Below are 23,673 nucleotides of genomic sequence, written 5' to 3'. Positions count from 1 at the left end.
AGACTGGGGACCCACCTTAGTGCAGGCGGGTGTCAAGTGGGGCTGCAAGAATCCATGTGAACCCATCCAGTCAGACCGTTGGGTAATCTTAGAACTGAAGAAGAATGGACTCCATCTTCACATTAATTACAGCCAGGAAGATATACCTTTTCCTGCTCTGGAAACGCCACAGTTTTCCCTCATATCCAAGCAGGGGATCTTGGCTGGATTCCAAGACTGTAAACTAGGCAAGACTCCAGTGCTGTGTTTTTGATAACAGAATGGAGAGCTTTGGCAGGTGCAGCACCACAGTCTCAAAGTATAAGCAACTTCATGTGCTAAAATCGTTTTGGAAATGTAAGGCACATCTCAATCCAACCACTATCCTTCCCTAAGTGCTTTTATATCCATGCACTTCTTCTATAAGATCTATGGTCTCGTTTACATTGTCCTTGGCTGCAAAGGGAGCTCAGGGATTCTTTGAAACGTACCATCCATTCAGCAGCTCTCTAGAATGCTTATTTGATGCCAGCAAACCAGGTTGCATTGTTGTGTGCTCTGTTCTAAAAGCTGCATTGGAAATCTCAGTATCCAAGAAATAATTTTCCAAATTCAGGTAATGCAAAATATAGCCTCTTACATGACTAGGCCATTTTTTTCTTTGTACCTAGATGAGTGAGGTTTCTAACCAAGAAAGTTGAAGTTCATATCTTGTACTGATGAGATTCATCTGTCTGTTTCTAAGGAAGCCATGAGAAGAAGGCACAATTCCATTTTGGGATCTCAGGGTCCCATTTCAATGACCATGGCTGGCTGAGTGTGATCTTCACAAGTCCCATTTTGGTGACCATAGCTGGCTGGATGTGATCTTCACCATCTCAGACCTGGGTAGCACTACGCACATTCCTGGTGCCAGGTTGTACAGCTGGGGAGGAGGAAGTGCCTTCCCTGATACCGACGGGCTGGGTAGAATTGGGAAAGGAGGGAGAATAGGGTCATTAGCAAACTGTTTGGGGTGGAGATAGAAGCAAAACATTGTTCTTCTTCAATAATTTTGACTTCCCCTTTTCAGGAGAACTGGTGGAGGAAGACAATCTCTGAGGAAAGCTGGTCACTGTAACTGTGTGAGTGACCACAATTCAAACACTGAAAGCATCCAAGTGCTGCAGAACATCAAACACATACTGATGCAAGTCTGGAGATGGGGGTCATTTTACTCAGGAAAGTTGAGCAATTTTATGGGGAGCTGAGATTGTTTTTATAAGACTTGCAATATTTCTCAGCAAGGTTTTGAAAACCCCTAGCCAAGGCATGCCAGCCCCAGCCCTAAGATTTTATAATTGGCTCAGTGAACCAAGGCAAAACCAGTTTAAGTTAAAAGGCAGGCTTGTCATTCAGGTGGCGGAGTGGGGGAAGAAAGAAGGAAAAAGAAAGAAAAAAGAAGCAAGGTGAGGAAAGATGGAAGGGGAGAGAAGCACAGAGGGCCCATAATATTGGAAGCAACATCAGCTTCAACAGCAATCTATTTAAGGCAATATTCCCATTTGGGTGCCTTCAAATGTATAGGGCTGCAAAACCCCATCACCCTTACCATGCATGACATCAGGAGCCCTCTCCCAGAAAAAAGTCAGAAGATATCAGTCATACCAACCCTGCCTTATTATCTTGCCAACTGCAGCATTTGGCTTCTCCAAGTACTAACTTTGTGGGGCTAGGAGAGCATTTGAAGGTATTTTGAATACAGAATAAATGATAAATAGGGGAATAGTACTTCGAGGATAAAGGATCCTGGAAGGAAAGTTCTCCATTATAGTCTGTGCTGGTCTGAGGACACCCGGGGCCACAATGGAATCTGTGGAGAAAATGATCTTCTTACAACCAGATCTAGCTGTGATTCCACAACAGGATGTTTACCACATGACCTACCAAGGTGGTTGGGCTGAGATGTCTGTGCAGATATTCCTCATAGGTGATGGCATAGATGTCTGAGTCCCCTGATGACCAGCGAGGATTGTCCCATGAAGAGTCACTTGGCTCAACTTTCCTCCCATTCGGGAACTAAAACCACATTGAAAGAAAGAGATATTTACAGGGCAGGTATCAGCCACTTTTTCTATCAATGTACCCAAGTCTGTCTGCACCTAGAAAACTACAATCAGGAAAAAGGTTGGGTTGACTTGTTACTGTGGTTTTCTGCCTATTTCTACCACACAACTGTTAATGCAAGAGTGATGAGTGTGTTATGGGAACCCTCAACAGTTGAGTTCTTGACCCAGATACTGTGACTGTGGCCAGATACTGCCAGAACCACCAGTAAGGAAACCCAAGTCAATTAGTAACTAACTAGTAACTAGCTAGTAACATTGTGGGAATGGGGCTTTTACTATAAGAATTCCCTTCCCTCCCCTTCATGGGCAAATATTCACCTACAACCTCTGTGCTTGGAGAGTCAATTCCACTTGATTGCTTTGATCAACAACCGCTTCTGCCTAGGAGACTGAGTAGTTATAAATGGGCATTTCCCAGTGAGTTTCACAGGGCAACAATCTGCCATTTTTTAGATTGCCCCCACTCTCTCATTATAGTTCCATCTCTTTTGGTCTCACCTGGCGTGACAGGTAGTGTTGTTGATTCTCTGGTGGCGTTGATGGAATTTTCTTGTTTGCTACAAGGGGTAAAGCAGGCAAGACATCACTGTGACTTTGCACTGAGAAAAAGTCAGTTTCAGTTTCTGGAATTAGGCACTAAAATAATCTTCCAAGACATCTGGGTGAACCTTTAAGAGGTGGCTTAAGGGTTCAATTCTGTAGCTACTTTTCAGCAAAAGATGCTGGACTTGGTTTAGTCTGGGCTTAAGCAGCAACTTCCAGCTTTGAATCTAATTGGCTAAACTGGGCCCAAAGAATTGAACTGAACTGAATTAAACGGAATTGACTTGTTATGGCTGCCCACTCCAGAAGACTCTGGGTGGCTTGCAAAATGCCCCCCAAAAACAAACAAACAAAAACAAACAGTAAAAACAAGTAAAACAGTTTAAACCCACATAAACAGGAGGCCTGGACTAAAACAGCTAGAACCATAAACCATAAACAAGCATCCAACAGGGACCCCATCAATATATAACCACAATTTACCCCAAGCCTGGGAAAAGAATTAGGGCTTAAGGGCTTTCTAGAACCCAGGAGAGTGGGCACTGTCTGCATCTTGGCTGGGGAGGGGATGCTGTTCCAAAGGGAGGGGGCTATGATAGAGGACGGTAATGATTGCCCGTGGTTTTCTTTTCCTGACTGGTTGATCTCAGATTATCCATGAATTCAGCTTGGTTTCTTATTGGACCAGTGCACAGCCTACCTCTCCGAAGGCAGATCAGCCAGACCACCAAGAACAGGAATGCAATGATCAGGAGCATCCCAAAGATGGAGCCGATCACAATGCCAGCAATAGCCCCATCAGTCAGATGTGAACCTGAAAGGCAGAGGAAGAGAGAGAATCCAGATTTAAAATCATCTGAGTTTTAAGCTTTGTTATTTGGTAGAGCTCTGAAATTTCACATTCACCATGCGAGACTGAAGCCTTTCTGAGACTCCAAAATTCCACCCCCATCTCTTGCTGCTTCTTCTAATTTTAGACCCTACTGCTGAAACAGCTGGAGCCACTATCCCAAGAATCATTTCACTCAAAAACTTTTCAAACCCAGTAATCTGTCCATGTAAGGCTTTCTTGAAGCCTTAGATCTTCACAACACTCTACAGTCTATTAAAGGTGGAAACAGCCACATTTGAGTCAGTGGCTTAAGTCAGTAGGGATTGTTCCACCAGGAACTTCTGCTTGTCACATTGCTCAGGACATTCTCTGTTCCCAAATTGGATGCTAAAAGTGAAGTTAGATCCTGGGTTTTTAAATCTGTAACTAGAGGCCGGGATCCCGGTAAGCCATTTTTTCATAACTATGTTTCACAGCATAGAGAAATACAGAACTTCAATCATACTTCTATAATTACTGTAAAAGAGTTGAACGTATATAGCAAGCATTGTCCTTCTCCAGAATTGGCTTTGTTGGATTTTAGCAATATCATAATGAGTCAAATCTGGCTCTTTATTTTATTTATTTATTTATTTGATTTGATTTCTATAGCTGCTGTCCTGACAAGCAGGAACCACACCGAGACGAGGAATAGGTCTCTAGTGTTTTATTACTGCTACATTAGACAGGAAATCCTAACAAACTGAAGAAGCGTGGGAAAAACCCAGACAGATAAACCCCAAAAGTCAAGGCGGGTCTGATCTGTGTCTCTTTGAATGGCTGCTTAATTCCTCAGTACTACGCGTGCGTTTTCCCCCCTGGATAGGGGCCCCCTCCTGCTCACCATCAGTGCTCATGACAGCCGCCCATCTCAGCGAGTGACTCTGGGCGGCTTACAACAATAAAACCATAAAACAATTAAAAGAATCACAATTAAAACAGTTAAAATATAAAATAAATACAAAATAAGTATACATGGCTGCCAAGTGAGCAGTGCACGGATGTTAATACAGCCAAGAGACGGGGCCATCCACACGCTCGAGGCCCCAGGCCCGGGCACAAAGCCAGGTCTTCACGGCCTTACGAAAGGCCAGCAGGGTCGGGGACATCCTAATTTCTGGAGGGAGGATGTTCCAGAGGGCAGGCGCTACGGAGGAGAAGGCCCGCCTTCTAGTTCCCGCCAACCGACACTCCCTGGCTGACGGGACCCGCAGCATACCCAACCTACTAGATCGAATTGGACGGGCAGAAACAACTGGGAATTGGGGATTCATTCAATGCTTATCAGAGTTGGCTGAGTTTACTAATGGGAGTATTGTATTGCGATTGGCTTTGCTCTCAGTGATGTCATCACACTGAGAAATATATCCTTTCTATTATATAGGTCCAATTGCCTGGGATCATCCCTGTGAATAGTCTTAGAGAGAAACCAGATATAACCTGGGGCGGGCTTGGGGAGGTATGGAGCCAAAGCAGAAGCAAATTGAGAAAACAGTGGCAGTGAACAGTGAAAAAGATGAATAATCACATCACTTAGGGGCTTAGGAGAAAGGTATTTCTCATCCTCGGAAAGCAATACTTTTGACACCGAGGAGAGCATTTCATTAAACCCCTACCTTATACTACTCTCGGTTAATAAGTCTCTTTTCTAACAGCCACAATAAAGCATTTTAAATGGCTGAGAAATGCATCTCTAAAAACGGTAGGTGGGAAAGCTTAGTGCTGGCATTAAACCCCTTTCAACTGTTTCAAAACGCTTCCATTCTCTTCCTGTCTATTCGGCGTGATAAAACCTGGCTCTTCTGTGCTTTTTAAAAAAAGCATCGTTTTCAGGTGAGCAAACACGAATGGAAATAGCATGTTATGGCTCTTTCACATTAGCTTCTGTACCATCCAAGCAGTGGATACGTAGATGATTGGAGGTTTCTTGATTCCCTGCAGCTTCGGTTTCATCGAGCTACATTTTCTCTTATTTATTTTAGTTTTCTTCTCTACAGGTTCAGACTTGCTGCTAAATAAATATTTCATAACACTTTCTTTGGAGGTTGGAATTAATGGCATGGAACGGCCCTGGACAGAAATGGATATAGGTCAAATCTGGAAAGAAACCTCCTCATTTTAAGTGTCTCTCCCTAAAAGCCATGAAGTTGCCCTTAAATATTAACAGCTATTGGAGTACAATGTGTTATAGCTCTGGGCAGATTCTTCCATTTTATGTAAACCCAAGTAGCTAGTGTTTGTCTGCATGTGTGCTAATAGAAGAGTACATTGTGTTGTGGTTTGGTAGTATATTTCTGAAACCATCTGCAAATCCCATGGCTACTGTCTCTGTTTGACTGAGGAATATGTACCTGGGTGAAGGATGTGGATTTGAGTGGTGTTCCCAGCTTGGGATCCCAGATAAGGCACTATCAGGAAAGCATAAGCAATTTGGGGCTGCAATCCTGTAATAGTTATGGATCGGTTGGTTGCTCCTAGAACTTCCACCGTATTCCATTCCTCAGCAGAACGTTGTTGTTTAGGACCTCGCATCTGAATCCAAAAACTGGTCACTGCTGAGCCATTTGGGACCGTCCAAGCCAGGTAGGCAGTGCCAGGGTGAGGTCCACTCGACAAAGTCCAGTCAGAGATAGAGGGGCCTGCCAAGAGAAGTGAACTCCCTGTTTTTTTCCACAGAGATGAAATGCAACAGATTAGGCCTTCCCAAAGTTAATACCTATCACGAGTTGGTTTACGAAGGCATGGCTGTGATGATGACAGCCATAGCACAGTGCAATAGTTTATTTAGTTAATCATGTAATAGTTAACATGTTGGAATCAGAGAAATCCAGGTTCAAATCCTTACTAGGTAACTTTGCACCCATCTCCAGTCCTCAGCTCAGCTCCCTTTGCAAGTGAATTGGGAGGAAGTGAGAGGAAACCTGCTTCTGCTCCACTTTGAGGTTCCTGGAGACAGGCAGAAGACTGGAAAAGACTGGCTGATTTGCCCCCTAACTAGCAACCTTAGTTCTTAATTCATACTCAGTTATTGCACCCATGTGCGTCTTCTAATTTCTGATGCCTCATTTCCAGAATTAAACATCATGGCCGTGGCTTTTCTCTTCAAATACCCCTGCCAACCCCATAATTCTGATTTATAATAAAGAGCAGAGCGTTTAATGTTGGGACCCTATTCAAAACCAGTAGATCTGATGAGAAACATAAGACCTAAAGCTCAACATCAACTAAACTAATGTTCTCTATAAGAGCTGGAGTAACTTGTTTGGTGCTGTCCTCACGTGGAGATAGCTCACCAATAATAGTGAGGTTGGATCGCTGGGATCCCAGTGCATTGGAGCAGATGATGCTGTAATCTCCCAAATCCTGGGGAGCAGTGAAATTCCAGACGGTGAGATGCATTCTATCAGGACTTAGCTGAATACGGCCTCTGACAGGAATCAGCAACTGCTTATCTCCAAACCATTTAATCTCCACAGGATTGAAGGTGCCTCGGCAATGCAACTGCATAGTCACTAGCCCTTTGGGGTCACTGAATGCCTGGAATGACAGCGTGACCCCTGAGGGGGCTTCTGGAGAAGGGGGAGAGAAATATGTCAATGAAAAAGACATTGTCTCAAAGTCTGAATTGTGACAATTGTGGTTTAAATATTGCATCAGCACATAGCACGCTAGCTCAAATCTGAGTAGTTGGAATGGAATGTTGGATTCGTTTTATGGATAGCTTCAATGAAATTTATTTTTTATGATTGTCCTTCCCCCTTTTGCCTTTATTATCTTCCAAGGTTTTCAAGCCAACAGATGTGGGGATTTGTCCATCTGATCTTCATAACCACAATTCTTTGAATTAGATCAGAGTGAAAGACAAATAATGGTACTTCATATGCATGGGGTGGGGGTTGAACCTCTCTAATTTCATCACAGTAGGGGCTCACAAATAATCATCCACCCAGCACCTGTTGAATCCCTGCTAATAAATCATTCCAATCCCATCATACAGTCCCTGCCAGCAGCATTTTTAGACTAGCCACATCAGCATAGCTGTTTCTCCAGCTTACCTGGAATCAAGGTGCAATTGTCTTGCCCAGTTAAATGATGACCTAAACAAGTAACTTTAGTGCCACTGATCCCAGCGGGGATGGGGGGGACCAGCAAGCTCTGCAGATTAGAGGCACTGACTTCCTCCTTGTGTCCAGGGAGTCCCTGGAAAGTTAGATCAGGAGCAGGTGACCCTCCAGTCCAGGAGCAGACAAAAAGCAAGGCAGAACCATTGTGCACTGAAGACATGGAACAACGAGGAGGTCCGGAAGGATATTCTAGAGATGAGTCACAGAAAAGAAGAGGATGAGTATTCATGCGCTTTTCTGGATTCAGAATGTTTTAATCTTAGCAAAAGAGAGGCAAATCATGGTTGCAGAATGCCACAGCTTGACACACTTGTTAGGACCACTCCTGTAATGTTAAGTCCAAGGCATGGAGTCCCTGAGGGAAAAGGTGGTAGGTGACCAATAATTAGGTGGTCCACTTAAGTTTTCAAAAACACCAGCAAGATGGACTCTCGCTCTATAATATTCAGGGGCTGCCATCTAACCTACTGTAATCTTTTGCTATACAGCAGGTCCCCAGTTTAAGAATGAGTTCCATTCCTAAGTCTGTCCTTAAGTCGAATTTGTATATAAGTCTGAACAGTTATTTAGCATCAGTTAGTCAAATGTTGGTGTTAGTATATACCTTCTATACATATAAAATGCTTAAGAAACACTTCCAAATACACCAAAACAACTTAAACATAACAATATACAAAGCAGTATTGTGTATTTAACCCAAAACACTGTACTTAACTTGAATTTTTAATACAATAGTATTATGGCAGTTCATTCTTAACCAGGAGTTGTCTATAAGCCAAGATGTTCCTAAACCGGGGACCTGCTGTAAAGCAACTTTCCCTGAATGGGACTGGGGAAGGCTGGTAAAGATTGTGGGTGTGTCAAACAATTGTGGGAGGGTAGGAGAAATCAGTGTGTGTTTAATAATGGAAGAAAAACATTTGATTTGCAGAGGATCTTGGGAGGACCTCTAGATTGTTTTGCAGAGTAGGATGCCTTCCAGGTAATTGCTTCATCCATATACCTAGAATCTCCTCCAACTACAATACCCCAAAGAAAACGCAGAATTCCCCTCCATTTTTTTCAGCCAGACAATGGGGTTCCAGAAGTGGGGAAAAAAATTAGCTACAGTGCTAATGAAGCTAATGGGTGTGGGATGTGGCAATCTCTGCACTCCCTTACTTAGCTAGAATTTTTGGGAGGAAGCATGCAATGAATCTCCATTTCTTAGGAGAGTCGAAGCCCTAACCACAACGTATTCTGTCTCATGAAATGTATACATGTGCACAAACATGCATCTATTGGAACTGTGGCAAACACCACCTTGACCTAATTTTCTCTTGACGTTCTCCATCTCCCTGTTTCTCTCCATGGACAACCACATACCTTACTTCTAAAACCCAATTCCAATAATTGATTAGAGGGACAGGCTTTATAAGGAATCTACAAGTCAAATCAACAATGCTGGGTTCAATGTTGGGGGTGGAATGTCCCAAGACGAAAGAAAAAGCAAGAAGCAGAAGCTCAGTTAACCAGGAAGGACCATGGAGAGCACTTTCGCTGGAATTCTTCACATAACACCACAGGGCAGATCGAGATGGACAGGTGAGGTGATTCATTTCTTGAAACTCGCAGCCATTTCTTTCTTGTTACTCAATTGCCACTTACTTTTCTCTTTCTGCAACTCACTGTTACTCACTGTCAGCATTTCCAATCTTTTCTATCAGTACATCCTGCCTAACATCTTCCAGAAGAGTGCAGGTACATTGTTCTTAACAGTGTACTGCACTTATGTTCCCAAAGCACATCCACAATCACCCCAACTCCGAACACATTTCAGGGCTACAATTTATATTAGTATCATTCTGACTATCTATTCCACCTTTCTGTTCCGATGGCAGCAGTTTAGTGCAACTCAGCTGGACCAGAAGTGGGAGAAATATCCATGCAGACTTTCATATAGAATAGTGATGGGTCCACTTGGCAACATTTGGCTTAATTTCCATCGCTCTTTGGTAACAGTCAGGTCAGCACTTGGACAGAAGTGATCTGTCCCATCTGGCTGACCACAGAAGAAAGGAGAGAAAGAGAAGAAGATGGCAGAGAGAGATAAGTAGACAATTTTGTTCATTGTTTCTTTGACTCTTGGCAAGTTTTCTCCCTACTCACAACGAGCAAGAACCCTTCAATAGATTATCCTGAGGGCATATGGCTTCCAACATGAAACAGGTCCTCTGCTCTTGTTATACAAAGGGACAGGTTGGCATTTTGGATTACAATTTCTCAAGGTACCCTGTTACAGTGACCATCAGGAGGTGAACAATAGAAGAATTCCACCCCGCTTCCAAGGGTGTGCGCATGTGCGTGGAAGTCAGGTAAAACCTTGTACTTGGGGGCATGACATAACACAACATCTGTATCCCTCTGTTCTGAGAGCTTAAAGGAAGGTGGACTGTTTACACAATCCTGAGAGTGCTTCAAGGCACTCTGGGAACTGTAGTACTTTGACAAGATCTAAAGTTTCCCAACTGGCCCTCTCACCAAATCACAACCCTCCTGATTCTTAAAGAAAGTACTGCCATTGAAACTAATATTATTCCTCCTCCTCCTCCTCCTCCCTCTTCTCTTTGACCAGTTCTATCAATTTGATGAAAGAAACTTTGCTACAGAAATTCTGTTGAAGAACAGAACATTGGAGACCTCCTATGTAAGGGGTTGGTGTTCCTGCACTTATGTAGAGACAAGATGGCTGAGGGGTGAGTGTGTGTGTGTGTGTGAGAGAGAGAGAGAGAGAGAGAGAGAATGTTTATATGTATGTTCTTGCATTATGCAACCATCTGTTTAGTGGTCTGCACCTTCCCTGGCTTCCATTTATCCCAAGGGATCAGGAGGGAATGTCTTCTATGGCCCTTCTAAAGTAGCAGTGCTACCATCATTGTTCAAGGGGACCCATCCTTAAGAAACTCTTGGCAAAAAAGTTGCCTTTTAAGATAAATCATCCATCCAGTTTCTCTATAAAATCGGTAGTGAATTCCCAAGGGTCTTTGAGGTCCAGCTCTGCTATAAACCTTTATAGAAATAAGTTTCAGGTTCCCATATGCTTATGTCTTCCCTTTAAAATCAGTGCACACACACACACACACACACCACCCACAACAGGGAAGGACGAGAAAGGCAAAGTCAACTAACGGGCAACGTTGATACGGCGAGTGTTGCGAAATTGCAGCCTTGTCTGCTGATTGATAGCCAGGCAGGAATACAGCCCTCCCTGATTCAGCTGCACTCTGCGGAGCTGCAGAACAGGTGAAGAAGGGACGTAGCGATCCTTATCATCAGCCACATTCCAGTAGATCTTTGCTGGGGGGTTGGAGGGTGCCAGACATGTGAGATTGACAGTGCTGTTCACCAGCACAAAACTCCCTGCTTCTGAATCCCGCTCAGAGGACGAGACAGCAATTGTTGGGGTCTCTGGACCATCTAGGTGAAATCAAAAGAGCATAACTAGGTAATACTGTATTAATGCAATGTCTGTTTGTTTAGATACAACCTATCTGGCCCATCTGCAGGGCCCTGCTTTCTCTCCCTGGCACTGGTCACCCAAGCTATGACCTTATTGATGGATGGGGCCAATTAATTTGATGTAGTAGCTATTTATCCATAGAAGGGGAGCTGCATCTTCTGTCCTTTTGGCCAGTCCCTCTGATACACAGAGAGTTCACTGCAGAGCCTGAAATGTCTGGTTTTGTTTGCAGCTGGGCTGAACTTCCTCCCTCCCAAAACATACAGAGAAAGGCAGCAAACAGTATAGTTCCATCCAATCCTTTGCAAGGTGGGTGTAATGGAATGTGGGAAAGACCTTGGGGAACTGGACAAAGAGATGCTGCCAAGGGAACGGTCAGATAAGAGACAGCGTAGCCCACAGAGGGATAGTGGGTGGGGCAAGAGGCTCAGAAGGGACCCTCCCTAGTTTCTTGGGTGGTAAAGGAGATGGGGGGAGAATTGTACGTTCATACTTGCAAGATTCTGCCAAAGTAGCTTTACAATAAAGTAGAATTAGCTCATCTGGTTGTGATTCCTATCTGGTTTACCCCATGAGGCCAACATCAATCTTGCAAGTATGAAAGTATAATTCCCCCCCACCCCACATCTCATTTCTCCTTTACAGCCTGAGAAACTAGGGAGGGTCCCTTCTGAGCCTCTTGCCCCGCCCCCTATCCAGCTGCAGGCTATGCTGTCTCTTAACTGACCGTTCCTTTGGCAGCGTCTCTTGGCCCCGTCTCCCAAGGTCATTCCCACTTACAATTACAATGGGAAGCAATGGAACGTCAGGAAAAACTTCCTAATGGAAAGTTTGTGCAACAGTGGGATTTATTACTGAAAGTGGGCTCGCATTCATGGGGTTTGTCCAAGCAGGGGCCGGAGACCCAACTGTCAAGGGATTGCATTCATTGGCCTAAATGGTCCATTCAACTTTACAATTCTACGGCTCTGTAAAACAAAGCATGTAAAAATGGTTATTGCAAGGGTGTACTCACAATACACAGTAAGGTTGGTGGTACCAGTGGCATTACCAAAAGGGTTGGAGATGGTACAAGAGTAGACACCAGCATCAGTCCGTAGTGGGTTTCTAATTTGCAGGTAACCAGACAAATGTAAGTATCGGGGATTATCATCCAGTCTGTGACCATCCTTGGTCCAGGAGACAAAACCACGGACAGGGGTGCAGTTGAAGGCCACTGAAGTGTTTCCTTCTACCACTTCTGCAGATGATGGGATCACAGAGATGTTGCCTACTTCCTCTAAGGAAACACACAGGTATGAGACATCTATTGCACCTGCATTTTTAGCACACAAGGGCTTTGCAAAAAGACAAGGCAAAGGTCTCTGATATGCTAATGCTGCTCAAATTAATGAGGTGACCTGCTTGGATGGAGGTCTTCATGCAACAAAAGTCCCCAGTAAGGACAAGCAGCAAACCATGATGGCCAGAACATAGGAGGAGGGTTCACAAAAGAAAGTAGATTAAGATAAAATGGGATTAGGTGCAATTTGGGATCAGTGTGGGAACTCAGTAATTAGCTTGGCATATTTGTGAACCTGGGTCATCATATGATACCCCAGTTTAGTGTATTTGTTTGGACATAGCATGTTATGTTACATGGACACAGCAATGCGTTTTGATAACTAGGGTGTACCCCAGGGCTGGGAAGAATATGGACTTCAAAATACAGATGTTCTACAGCTCCCAGAATCTCTGACCATTGGTGTGCCAGCTGGAGCTGCTGGAGACTGAAGCTCAACAACAATTGTAGGCTCCAAAAATTGGACAGAGCAAAATTAAAAAGAGAGAAGAAATAAATAAGAAGAGTTGGCTATCAAGACCAGGAGCTTCCTTTTTAATAGGGCTGTTGAGATGTTCATGGCACCAGAGGAAGCAAGTTCATGACAATGGAATTAAAACTTGGTCTCGCTCACCATAAACTTTAATAGTGATGTTTCCCTTCTGGGCAAAACTCCCCAGGGGTAAGATTTCCACTGAGTAGATGCCGGAATCCATGGTTCTCAGTGCAGAAATATTGAGGTTACCCCGCATGGGGTCCACGCTGAACTGAGATTGAAAGCTGGGGTCTACCATCACTGTAAAATTGGGACGCAGGTTTCCTATTGCCAGGATGGTTGCATTCCTTCTCCAGATGATAGCAACTTGGATCTGAGCAGAGGGTAAAGAGAATGGGATGGGGAGAGAAATAGAATCCCCAACTAGCACAGCCAGAGGGGATGAAGATAGAATGGGGAATAATGGGGCTGAAAACAGAGAAAACAAGCAGACAGTTATTATAATTTTGTCCTCTATCAATGGAGACACAATAGTCATTGCACTGGATGGAGTTACAGGTAGTCCTTGACTTACGACCATTCATTTAACAACAGTCTGAAGTTATGACAGTCTTGTAAAGCACTTCCGAGCATTGCAAAACATCGCTCATTCCACCCCCCGCAGTCAAATGAGTGCATTTTGGGTGCTTGGCAACCAGCTTGCATTTACCACCGGTTGCAGCATCCCATGGTCTCTTGATCATGTTTGCAGCTTTTTTGCCATTTTCCAGGGAAGCTGGATTAGCTTAACGACTGTGGTGATTTGCTTAAATACTGTGATTCATTTAATGACCACATAAGGTAGTCCTCACTTACCGACCGGCCACTTAAACTCCATTCAAAGTTACGATGGTACCCCAAAGTAGATTTCTGACTGGGGCCTGAAATTACGACTGTCACAAGGCCTCCATAATCACGTGACCCGGTTTCTGCCATCCTGGAAGCGGTGGCCATTTTGGGTCACATGACCACCCTTTGGTACCAGGAAGTCCTCTGGATTTCCGAGGCAGCAGGCTGGGCCACGTGGTCGTGCCACTTCCTGTGATTTAGCAGGCGCAGAAGGAGCCTTGCATGGTCCTAACAGTGCCGTACCGGAAAGGGAAGCACTTTTTCCATGCAGTACTCTGCTTATGCTTGCCTTCAACTTTTTCCCAGCCTTTGCTTAACTTAAGTAGAGATTTGTATGGTGGCATGCATGTTCCATCCTCTGCCTGTCTAATTTTTAATTATATTTAGCAATACAGAATGCTGGCTTACTGTTTTTAAAACAGTTGTTTTATAAAGATCAGGTTTATATACAGTACTGTACAGTAACAAAAGCTGCAGTGTTTACTACAGCAGGAAAAAGAAGTTACAGTACTGTACAGAACCTTTAAACCTGTTTAGTATTGGACTGTAGAACAAAGATTCCAATGAAGAACTTACAGTAAAAGGTTTTAATAATCAACCAGTAGTATTAGTTGAAAATAACAGTAATATTAACTGAAAATAATACTCCTGTAACCACAGAAGCATTTCCATAATCATGTTTTGGTGGAAAACATATCACTATCACACTCTGCCCCCCAGAGTACTTCAAAATAACTCCTGGTTCACTTAACAACTGAAGGAAACCACAAGCCCCGATTGTGAATCACTTAATGACCGCTGTGACTCGCTTAACAACCGTGGTAAAAAAAGTCATAAAAATGAATCTGGACTCACTTAACAACCATTATGTCTTACAACCGAAAAAATCTGGGCTCAGTTGTGGTTGTTAAGTGAAGACTACCTATAAAAATGGTCCTACAATTGGGTCTAGTCATGTGTGACTCAACGACTGCAACAACTTACAATGGAAATTCTGGTCCCAATTGTGGTTGTAAGTCGAGGACTACCTGTACCTTACCTGAGCTGCAAAAATCTCAGTGACCACTGGAGGGCAGCAAAAAGAGTTTTCTGTAGCCCTTGATTGACTCTAGTGGTCATCCAGAGTTTTGCAGCCCAGATATGGTAGCCTTTGTAGAGGGGGAAATGACCCCTATAAAGGGCAACATAAGATGACAGCAAACTGGTAGGGAAATTAAGTGGAGGAATTTTTTTGTAGGGGGAAGTTAGATGAAGCCCTCTAGACCAACCATGTAGTGAGACTGATCAATTCTCCCTTGTATCAACTGTCTTCCCATTATGATATAAAACGGCTTCTGCCTTCACCCCTCATTCAAGCAAATGGTCAGTTATTTACTTTTTAAATAACTTCCTAACAACCATGGAATTTTTGCAGCAGACATCAGAACGTTTTCCACCATCTGTGTCCCAGCCTTAAATCCAAGGAATGCCAATTTAAGTAAGTGGTTATCCTCAAGCAATAGCTTCTGTTCATGTGAATATAAATAAGTAAATAAGCAAATCAATACATAAATCTTTCTAGATTCCTTCCACTTTCCCCATCAGCTGCCTACACAAACACTCAGCCAATAATCTTTATCCCTCCATGGGCCATCAAAGAACCATAAAGATTGCTTAAAGACTGTGGAAGGCAGATACTTCCCTGTTACAGGTTCACACAAACAACACCCTTTCAAAATTGATCATCAGTTCTGCAATCTGGTTCTTGCCAAATGTTGTCTAGTTCCCTTGGAATTAGGTTTTTAAACATGTACAAAAATCAGAGTCATTAGAAAATTCATTATTTCAAAATAGCTAAGCTTGTCAAGGGGGCTTCAAACATGGCTGACTGCGGTCACATTTAAAACTAGCTGGATTTGGCATCATTTTGCACTTCTGGAAGCAAGCAGTAGTCTCAGGCCTAAAAATGTTGGGCTCAAACCCCCTTTAAGTGATGAGCTTGGCTAAGTTTAAGCAACTTGCCCTTAGTTTTCCTAAAATGGCCAGCTTCACGGAGTTGTGAGAAATGCAGGGTGTAAAATGCTACCAATATTAGAAAGGTTGGGTACATTTGAAAATGGGTAGGGTTTCAGAATTTGTGCTTCAAATATTTTCCCCTCTTTTTTTAATTCCCCAACCCAGTTACAATCAGAGAAAGGGAAATGGGATTCCTTCCTTCCTTCTGTCCGTCATTAAATTCCCATATTGAAATAAGAATTCCCTTAAGAATCCTTCCTACCTCCTTCAGTTTAGCTGGAGAAAAAAGATAAACATTGTCTTTCATAATGTCCTAGGCTGAAATGGGGTTGGTTTGAGGCTGAACGTAGCATGGAACGCAGCTGAAGTGGTCAGACAAGAAGAATCAAAATCACATACTACCTGAAAACAGGTTTTTCCACCACCTTCAAACGCCATCTCTGTAGCCTCAGCTCTCTCTTCCAATTAATTGTAACGAACATTATATAGTCATGAGCATTGATAATAAAACTCAATCCCCAAGCTTGCCAACATCTCTTTTAAATGTGTATACATTTAAATAAATTAAACTTCCGTTAAATAATTTACTTTTACAAGGCAGGCCCATCACCCTGGCATTTTCCTAGAAAAGGAAAGACCTGAAATCTCTTAATAAGTATTACGAAAGAATTCCCATTTCCATTCTGTCCTCCTGTTCCACTCTGTTTCCCCCAAGAAAGAAGCTCACACACACACACACACACACAAGCTCATCTCTTCATGCGGCAAGATAAAGTTTGATTTTTTTTCATGCAGAAAAACAGCCATGTATGTATTTACATAGCAAATATAATCCCTTTTAAGGGGGTGTTACAATAGTGAATTCCCACCCAGGGTAGGCGGTTGCACTAGATCAGTGTTTCTCGACCTTGGCAACTTTGAGATGGGTGGACTTCAACTCCCAGAATTCCCCATCCAGCGTGCTGACTGGAGAATTCTGGGAGTTGGAGTCCACCCATCTTAAGGCTGCCAAGTTTGAAAAACACCACGCTAGATGATCCGTTAGGTACCTTCCAATCCTCACATGTTACGTTATGAAGGACTTCTGCTCAGTAAGTAGTTGTAAGGCCAGAGAACTAAGATGAACATGAACTGGGGACCCAACCTCCCTTGTTGTAGACCTACTTCTTGACTGAAAGCATCTTACAAACCCATAATCCTCCACCTGACACATCATGACCCACATGCCATGAAACCTGCAGTGTGCTCCTACCCAGGGCTACCAGGCATCATGTGGAAGGAGCAGAGAAGCCTAAACCTGGAGTAACAACTCTTGCTGAGAACAGTCACTCCATCCTGCAAACAGCCCAGAGCCCAACTCAAATCAGCGCTCACATTCCCACAGACCTCTTGACTTCTATTGTGAATTGCAGGGCTTTACAAATATTGCAGGGCCTTCTCTGCAGTAGCACCCGCCCACTGGAACATTTTGCCCCCGGAGGTGAGATTAGCCCCATTGCTCCTAGCCTTCCGGAGGAAGTTGAAGACCTGGCTCTGCCACTGGGCTTGGGGCAGGGAGGAGAATAGTCATACTTGGGGCTGGCTAGTACCTTGAAGTGCCCCTCCTATACAACAACTGAATGAGACCATAGCCATCTGGATTTTATTATATTTGGTAGCTCTGCAAAATTGTTTTATAGTGTGTTTTATATTGAAATTTTATTGTGTATTTATTGTTTTATATTGTAAACCGCCCAGAGTTCCTCCGCTTGGAGGAGATGGGCGCTGACAAATCTGACAAACAAACAAACAAATATGGGTGCCCCATTTTCCATAATTTAAGAAGAAACTAGACGGCACATTTCTTAGATAGCAAAATTCACCCTAGGACTGTTGAAATTGAATATTTTAAGGGAGAGGACAGAAGAGAATGTGTGCATGTTCCTAGTATTAGGAATTGAAATATGCTTGTAGAAGGCATGAGAATCTGCAAAAAACACATTTGCCCCAAGAATTCCCAGCTGGGCTGAATCCCATCTGGGCAGCAATGGTGGCAAGAGCATAGCTGCTACCTCCCTCTGAGACTATCTGCAATTAATTTATGCTCATTTCCCTTTTGTCCACCAGCAATGGTCTTCCTTCCCCACCTCCCCACGTCATGCTCAAGGATTCCAAATTCAATACATTTAAACCAAAAGTTTTCCCACGGTGAGTGGGTAACTGCCTTCAGAAATCAAAAGGAGGTGCATGATTCCGTTCAACTGGAGTAGTGGAATACGGTTAAAAATCTTTTAGTATAAATTGGATGTGGCATTGTGCATGAATGCATGGCCTGATTAGTATGGTGGTGCAGAGCTTCAAAGCAACATTCCCTTTCAGACTACAAGATTGGAATGGTTGGAACAGATGTTAGAAAGAGCCCTCTGTGAAGTTACAGGGCAGGTGCAGAGGTTCCCTTCCCCCAGAGTAAAGCTGCCTGTCAAATCCAGTCTGATTGATTGATTGACTAATTGATTGATTGAAGGCAACAAGTGACTCTTTTCAGCCTGGAAGGGCCACCTGGAATCAAGGGCTAGAACCATCTGGATCAAAGGGATGCCTCAAGGCAGACAGGAGACCTTTTGCACAGCCCTATGGATGAGTGAGATAATCCCAGGGCAAATTTTGAGCCTCGTTGTCCTAGTTCAATTATTCCCAAATCTTGTGCTTTGTAAGGATGGGACACACCTTGTCAGGTTGGAAACAGGAATGCTGAGATTGAAAGAGGCTTGCTGGGCATTCTAGAAGTATTTGGAGCTCAAAGGAGCTGTTTCAAGCTTAAAAACCTGGCTATGATCAGAAAAATTCACTTGGAGCTCAAGTTACTACCACGCTTAAAAGATTTTGAAATGTTTTGCACACCTCAAGTGCTGTTTGATTTTGACTTAGTATGTTGTGTGAACTCAGCCAGTTGTAGCTTATTCAACTAACCATTATGCTTAGCACAACGGGACGGCTAGGAAGGAAAAAGGTTCAATCTGACATCGGAAGTTGCCTCAAAATGAACTGAATCAGTTTATTTATTGAATTATTTCCCTGCTAAACCACTATGTCAGGGATTGCTATTTCAAGTGGGTGATCCCGATTTTTTGGAATAGCTATAACATCTTGTCACCTTAACGCTCCAACCTTTGTCATAAGTCTGGTCAAATTCACATCTGTTGTACTAAACCTGCCTAGAGACTCCCGACAGGGACAAATTAGATATATAAATAAATAAAATTAATAAAACATAACTGTGAACTCAGTCACTTGAATCCAGGACCTCTTCTACCTCAGTACAGTGTGGTGGATTGTCCTAGGACTCCCAACCTGAGGAAGGACCTCTGCAAGTTCATGAGAACATTGCTACTAGTTTTCTACTCTCCTGCATTAGATCTTCCCCAGTTCAGGACACAAATGATAGGCAACTAAGATGATGACATCAAGAGTTAGATGAATGAGCGTAACTCTACTCCCTTCCCTACATCCTTTGAAGATACCCAACTGACTTTCTGAAGAGGCCTTAGAACATTGAAGGCACGTATGGTGGCTTGGTCTCACTTCTCTTTTCCTGGCCTTTGGCCTGGCTAAGAATATAAAATGGCAGTCAAACGTCAGAGCCAGCCTTTTATGCTTGCAGATTGCGTGATGCAGCTGTCCCGAGCTTTTTATGGCTTCCTTAACTTAGGGAGTCTCAAAACGACAAATTGACACCTCCCCCCTCCCCGTTTGGCTGAGAACGTGGCATGCCAAGCCGCGAAGAAGAGCCCATCTTCAAAGGCTCCTCCCGCCCTCCTTCCATTTTCTCTTGCACGCCCATTTATTGCCTGTCAGCAACACCAAGGAGAAGCAATGTGGTCCGATTGATTGGCCCAGCCTAATCCCAACCCTTCCTTTTCCATCTCCATCTCTTTCAAGCCATCCATATAACAAACCCTGAAGCCAGCGGGGCCTCCAGGTCTGAGCCCTTGTAAATTAAAAGCTGCACAACAGCATCGGCCACACGCCAGGGGCTGCATTAGCGGGAACTGAGTGAGAAAAGCCAGGAGCCAGCGGGGGAAGACGACAGGGGAAGATGGATGAAAATTGGCTCAGTGGGAGCCCAGCAGCCACCACGGGCTGTAATGGATGGGCCAGCCCCCTGAGGGGAAAGAGAGAGGGGCAGGGATGGGAGAAGGCCATAAATCTAACAGGAAGGGGTGGGTGGGGGTGAATATCCAGGTTCCCCCATGCCGGGCTCTAGCTGAAGAAGGCATGGATAGAAAGGTAGCCATCTTTTAATTGTGAGGGTTTTTCTCCCCTTCTTCATTTCACCTTAACAGGCAGAAATCAGCATGGAAACAATTCGGCTAGGATGAGGGAATGAACAAGGCTTGCTGTCTGTCCTGTCGTTGTTAAGGGAGTCACCAACAATCTTCTATCCATCACCAAGGCAAGGTGACAACTGAAGGTGGAAAATTTGAGACAGGAAAGAACTCAGATTAGCAGGTAGAAATGCTGTCCTTAGACAGTTGCACACGCACCACCATTACTATCCTCACATTGCTTTCAAGCCTTTATTTGCATCTGGCAACTCTCTTTCAAAATCAGTGTCTGTTGCCTTATTCCCAGAGATAAGGAGATAAGCTATGGTTCATTTACTGAATAAACCGCTATTAGCTGTGTTCACACAACATACTAAGCCAAAGGTTAGGGCTTTGATGATGTGTAAACAGTTGCATGAACAGCTTTTCCAAAGCTTATCAGTTACTTTTTCCTAGTGAGGGGCAGGCTAGATCTGAAAGGTGAAGGTGATGTCTCCTTTGAGTTGAGCTCAACTTCTGGTGACTAGAAGTACACGTTGTTGTAGTTTTCTTGGAAAAATACAGAAGTGATCTGCCATTGTCTTCTTCTGGAGTGTTTCTTCTAGCTTCCCAATCTAGCCCATAACCCTGACATTTCGTAGTGATTTCCCATCCAGAGACTAACTAGGACAGTGTTTCTCATCTTTGGTGACTTTAAGATATGTGGACTTCAACTCCCAGAATTCCCCAGCCAGCATGCTGAACTAGGAGGTCCAACCCTGCTGGACTGTTCAAGATCAGCCAAGGTTAGTTAGGTCTGCTGCTACAATATGGCTCCTTTTGCTAACCAGGATCCAAGGCTGAGAGCAATGCAGCTTATGTATGGTTCTTTTATGGCTGAAGTAGATTCTGATTTAAACAATCAGAAACATTGTCATCAGCATCGATCTCTGATATTTGAGAGTCAAATGTGGCTTTGCTCCAACATGAGTGTGTGATCATGGGCTTGACACCATAAAGTGAAACCTCATGCATGTCTTTTCCCTAGTTCAGTTAACTTTTCTCTCTGGTAAATGTACCTGGGATTTCACCTTTAGTCACTCAGTTTTATTTATTAATTTATTTGATTTTGTGCTGCCTGACTCGAAATGACTCTGGGCGGCCCAGAACACACCAAACAATATAAAAACTATATAATGAAAACAACATAGAACAAAAGGAAAGGGAATAAGAGAAAGATGGTGAACCCAGGAGACCCCAAAACATCCCACCAACATCTAACATCCAGCAAAGGAAGCATCAACCATCTTAGCCCAAGGCCTCGGTGTTGTCACCAGCTCTCTTCTTCCAATCTGATCCCAAAGACACAAGGATTCTGGTTGCATCTACCTGAGCAAGGAGTCCCATCTTAAGTCTTCCTACTCTGCTAACTTCCAGATAACCTGACATGGACATTTTGGGTGTGTGACATCATGATACATATGGCATCATTGTCCCTTGTACCAGATGCCTATGAAGGCTTTTTTTAAAAACCTGTTTAATTGTGTCCAATTCTTGGAGACTGCCTGGACAAGTCCCTGAGGTTTTCTTGGCAAGGTTTTTCGGAAATGGTTTGCCATTGCCTCCTTCCTAGGGCTGAGAGAAAGTGACTGGCCCATGGTCATCCAGCTGGCATTGTACCAGCTTTGTGCTGGCTATGAAGCCTAAGTTCTTTTAAATCCCTTTTGGCAAACATGACAGATGCTGAAAATGGCTCTCCCATACAAATCTGACTTGGATTAAAATACTCAAAGACCTGCTCTCCAGCTCTCATCCCATGGGGGCCATAGTTCAGTGGTACAGTATATATTGTGTAGAGTATCTCTGCTACCACCCTGGCATCCGCCCCAGAGTCTAAACTCCTCTGTGGTTCTTGTCACACCATATACCTAACCAGTTCAAGCTCAAGATGAAGCAGGGAGAGCACATTCTAAGCCTGGTTATTGTTAACCTTGGTCAGTTCATTTTGTGGCTTTTGCTCATTGGGTGAGCTCCATCTGTTTGGGTAGCTTGCATCTAGGTTAACTCAATGGCCAGGTTAAACATGTTGGGTGAAGCTTTGCTGTCCAACCTGTCCTCCTGGTTATTGAAAAGAGAGGAAGACAGAATGCCAGCAAACTCTGGCAAATGCCTATAACCTCAGAACAACACACACAGGCCGATAGCATTTGCGTAAGTGCATAAACATGCGCTTACACACACACATACACACTCTCTCACCCCTTGCTCAGCTCAAAAATGGATCAAAGGAGGGCAGAGTTAAAATGCAGCATTTCAGGCAGTTAACTACTAAACCTTCCAAATCACCACTTGGAACAAGTACAACCGGGCCTTTTCCGAAACAGAATTTCCTAATTTAGAGGGAGAAATGCCATGAGAGCTGGTGTTGGTGAAGCTGAAAAGTCAGCAAGGGTTTTGTTTCCACTTCCTCAGAGCCAAAGCGGATCATTCCTAGGTGAGGCTGCTTCCACAGTGCTGTTGAGTCACTGAGTTTCCGGCTGCAACAGCCAATCCTGCTGCCCCAATGCCCTTGTAAGAAAAATGTGGCAACCTGGAGGGTCTCATGTTGCTGCGGTGGATGTGCATCACACACCCACTTCCGTGTTTCCTAGCAGGGTGGGGCAGATCAAAAGGATTTGGTGGCCCCTAACAGCCCCACCTTTGGCAGGCTCTTTTAGCAGGGGAGTGGCATTCTGCACAGGTGCATCTTCGACAGCATCTCCAACAGACCCGCCTCCTGATCAGATTCATCCTGATTGCCCCAAGACGCTTCCTTGTAGCAGGACCAGCCCTGCTCCTTCCCTGTATTTCAATTCTTGATCCAACCCAGGTAAGACGAGGTTCATCCCCGTACACTGTAGGAATTTGGTCCGCTCCACCAGACAGAGCCTCCCTTGTTCCCATCAGGCTGCCAGGAGTCAGCAGGATCAGACCAGCTGGTGGGGGAGGGAAAGGAACCCCGGAGCCCGTTTCCTAAACTCACCCAGCATGGAGAGCAGACAGATGGTCAGGCTGGAAGAAAAACGGATGCCCGGATGCCAATAAGCCATGCCAGCTTGGCGCAAAGGGGGAGGAGGTCGATGCACAGAAGGACACGGAGATCGAAGAAGCTCCCAACCGAGTGCCATGGGAAAGGCAGGGCCTGTTGCAGGTGCCGGAAGGCAGGTGTCACCAGGTAGCGGAAGGAAGGAGCAGCGAACCAAAGGCCTGGGAGGAGACCTAATCCTCCCCCTTGGGGGCAGCAGCAGGGATGAAAGCAGTTCAGCTATTCAAGCTATGCACCAGCAAAACCTGTTGGAAAGTCCCAACAGGGGAGGAGCAGATTCAAAAATTAGCTGCTGAGACGTCAAAGATTTTACAAGGCCAGGGGTGGAGGGTTTTGAGCAGGGCACTGGCTGGCAAGACAGGGAAGGGGGGCCCTGGCCAAGACGGACCCTGTGGCTTGGAACGGGATTTCTCAAAGGGCCCTCGGCTGTCCAAAATGCACAGCTCTTGGCCAGTGAAAACCGGAGACACTCCAGCCTCCC

The 23,673-nt window shown here is 44.3% G+C and overlaps 1 protein-coding gene across 1 annotated transcript; it reads right to left on the bottom strand.

Annotated features, from left to right (window-relative positions):
- VSIG10L (V-set and immunoglobulin domain containing 10 like) lies at positions 1-23,265 on the bottom strand. The gene is made up of 11 exons (XM_063312242.1): positions 23,130-23,265; positions 13,080-13,409; positions 12,140-12,403; positions 10,794-11,081; positions 7,557-7,814; positions 6,795-7,070; positions 5,853-6,140; positions 3,331-3,444; positions 2,586-2,644; positions 1,906-2,037; positions 1-941 (listed from the first exon to the last, which is right to left on the bottom strand). The coding sequence occupies exons 1-11, from the start codon at positions 23,194-23,196 to the stop codon at positions 858-860; spliced, it is 2,160 nt and encodes a 719-aa protein (XP_063168312.1). The 5' UTR covers positions 23,197-23,265; the 3' UTR covers positions 1-857.
- Positions 23,266-23,673: the final 408 nt, after the last annotated feature.

Source organism: Candoia aspera, chromosome 10 (assembly GCF_035149785.1).
Source record: "Candoia aspera isolate rCanAsp1 chromosome 10, rCanAsp1.hap2, whole genome shotgun sequence".
Taxonomy (NCBI): Eukaryota; Metazoa; Chordata; class Lepidosauria; order Squamata; family Boidae; genus Candoia; species Candoia aspera.
The sequence above is the reverse complement of the archived record's forward strand: the minus strand, read 5'-3'. Positions and strand labels throughout refer to the sequence as shown.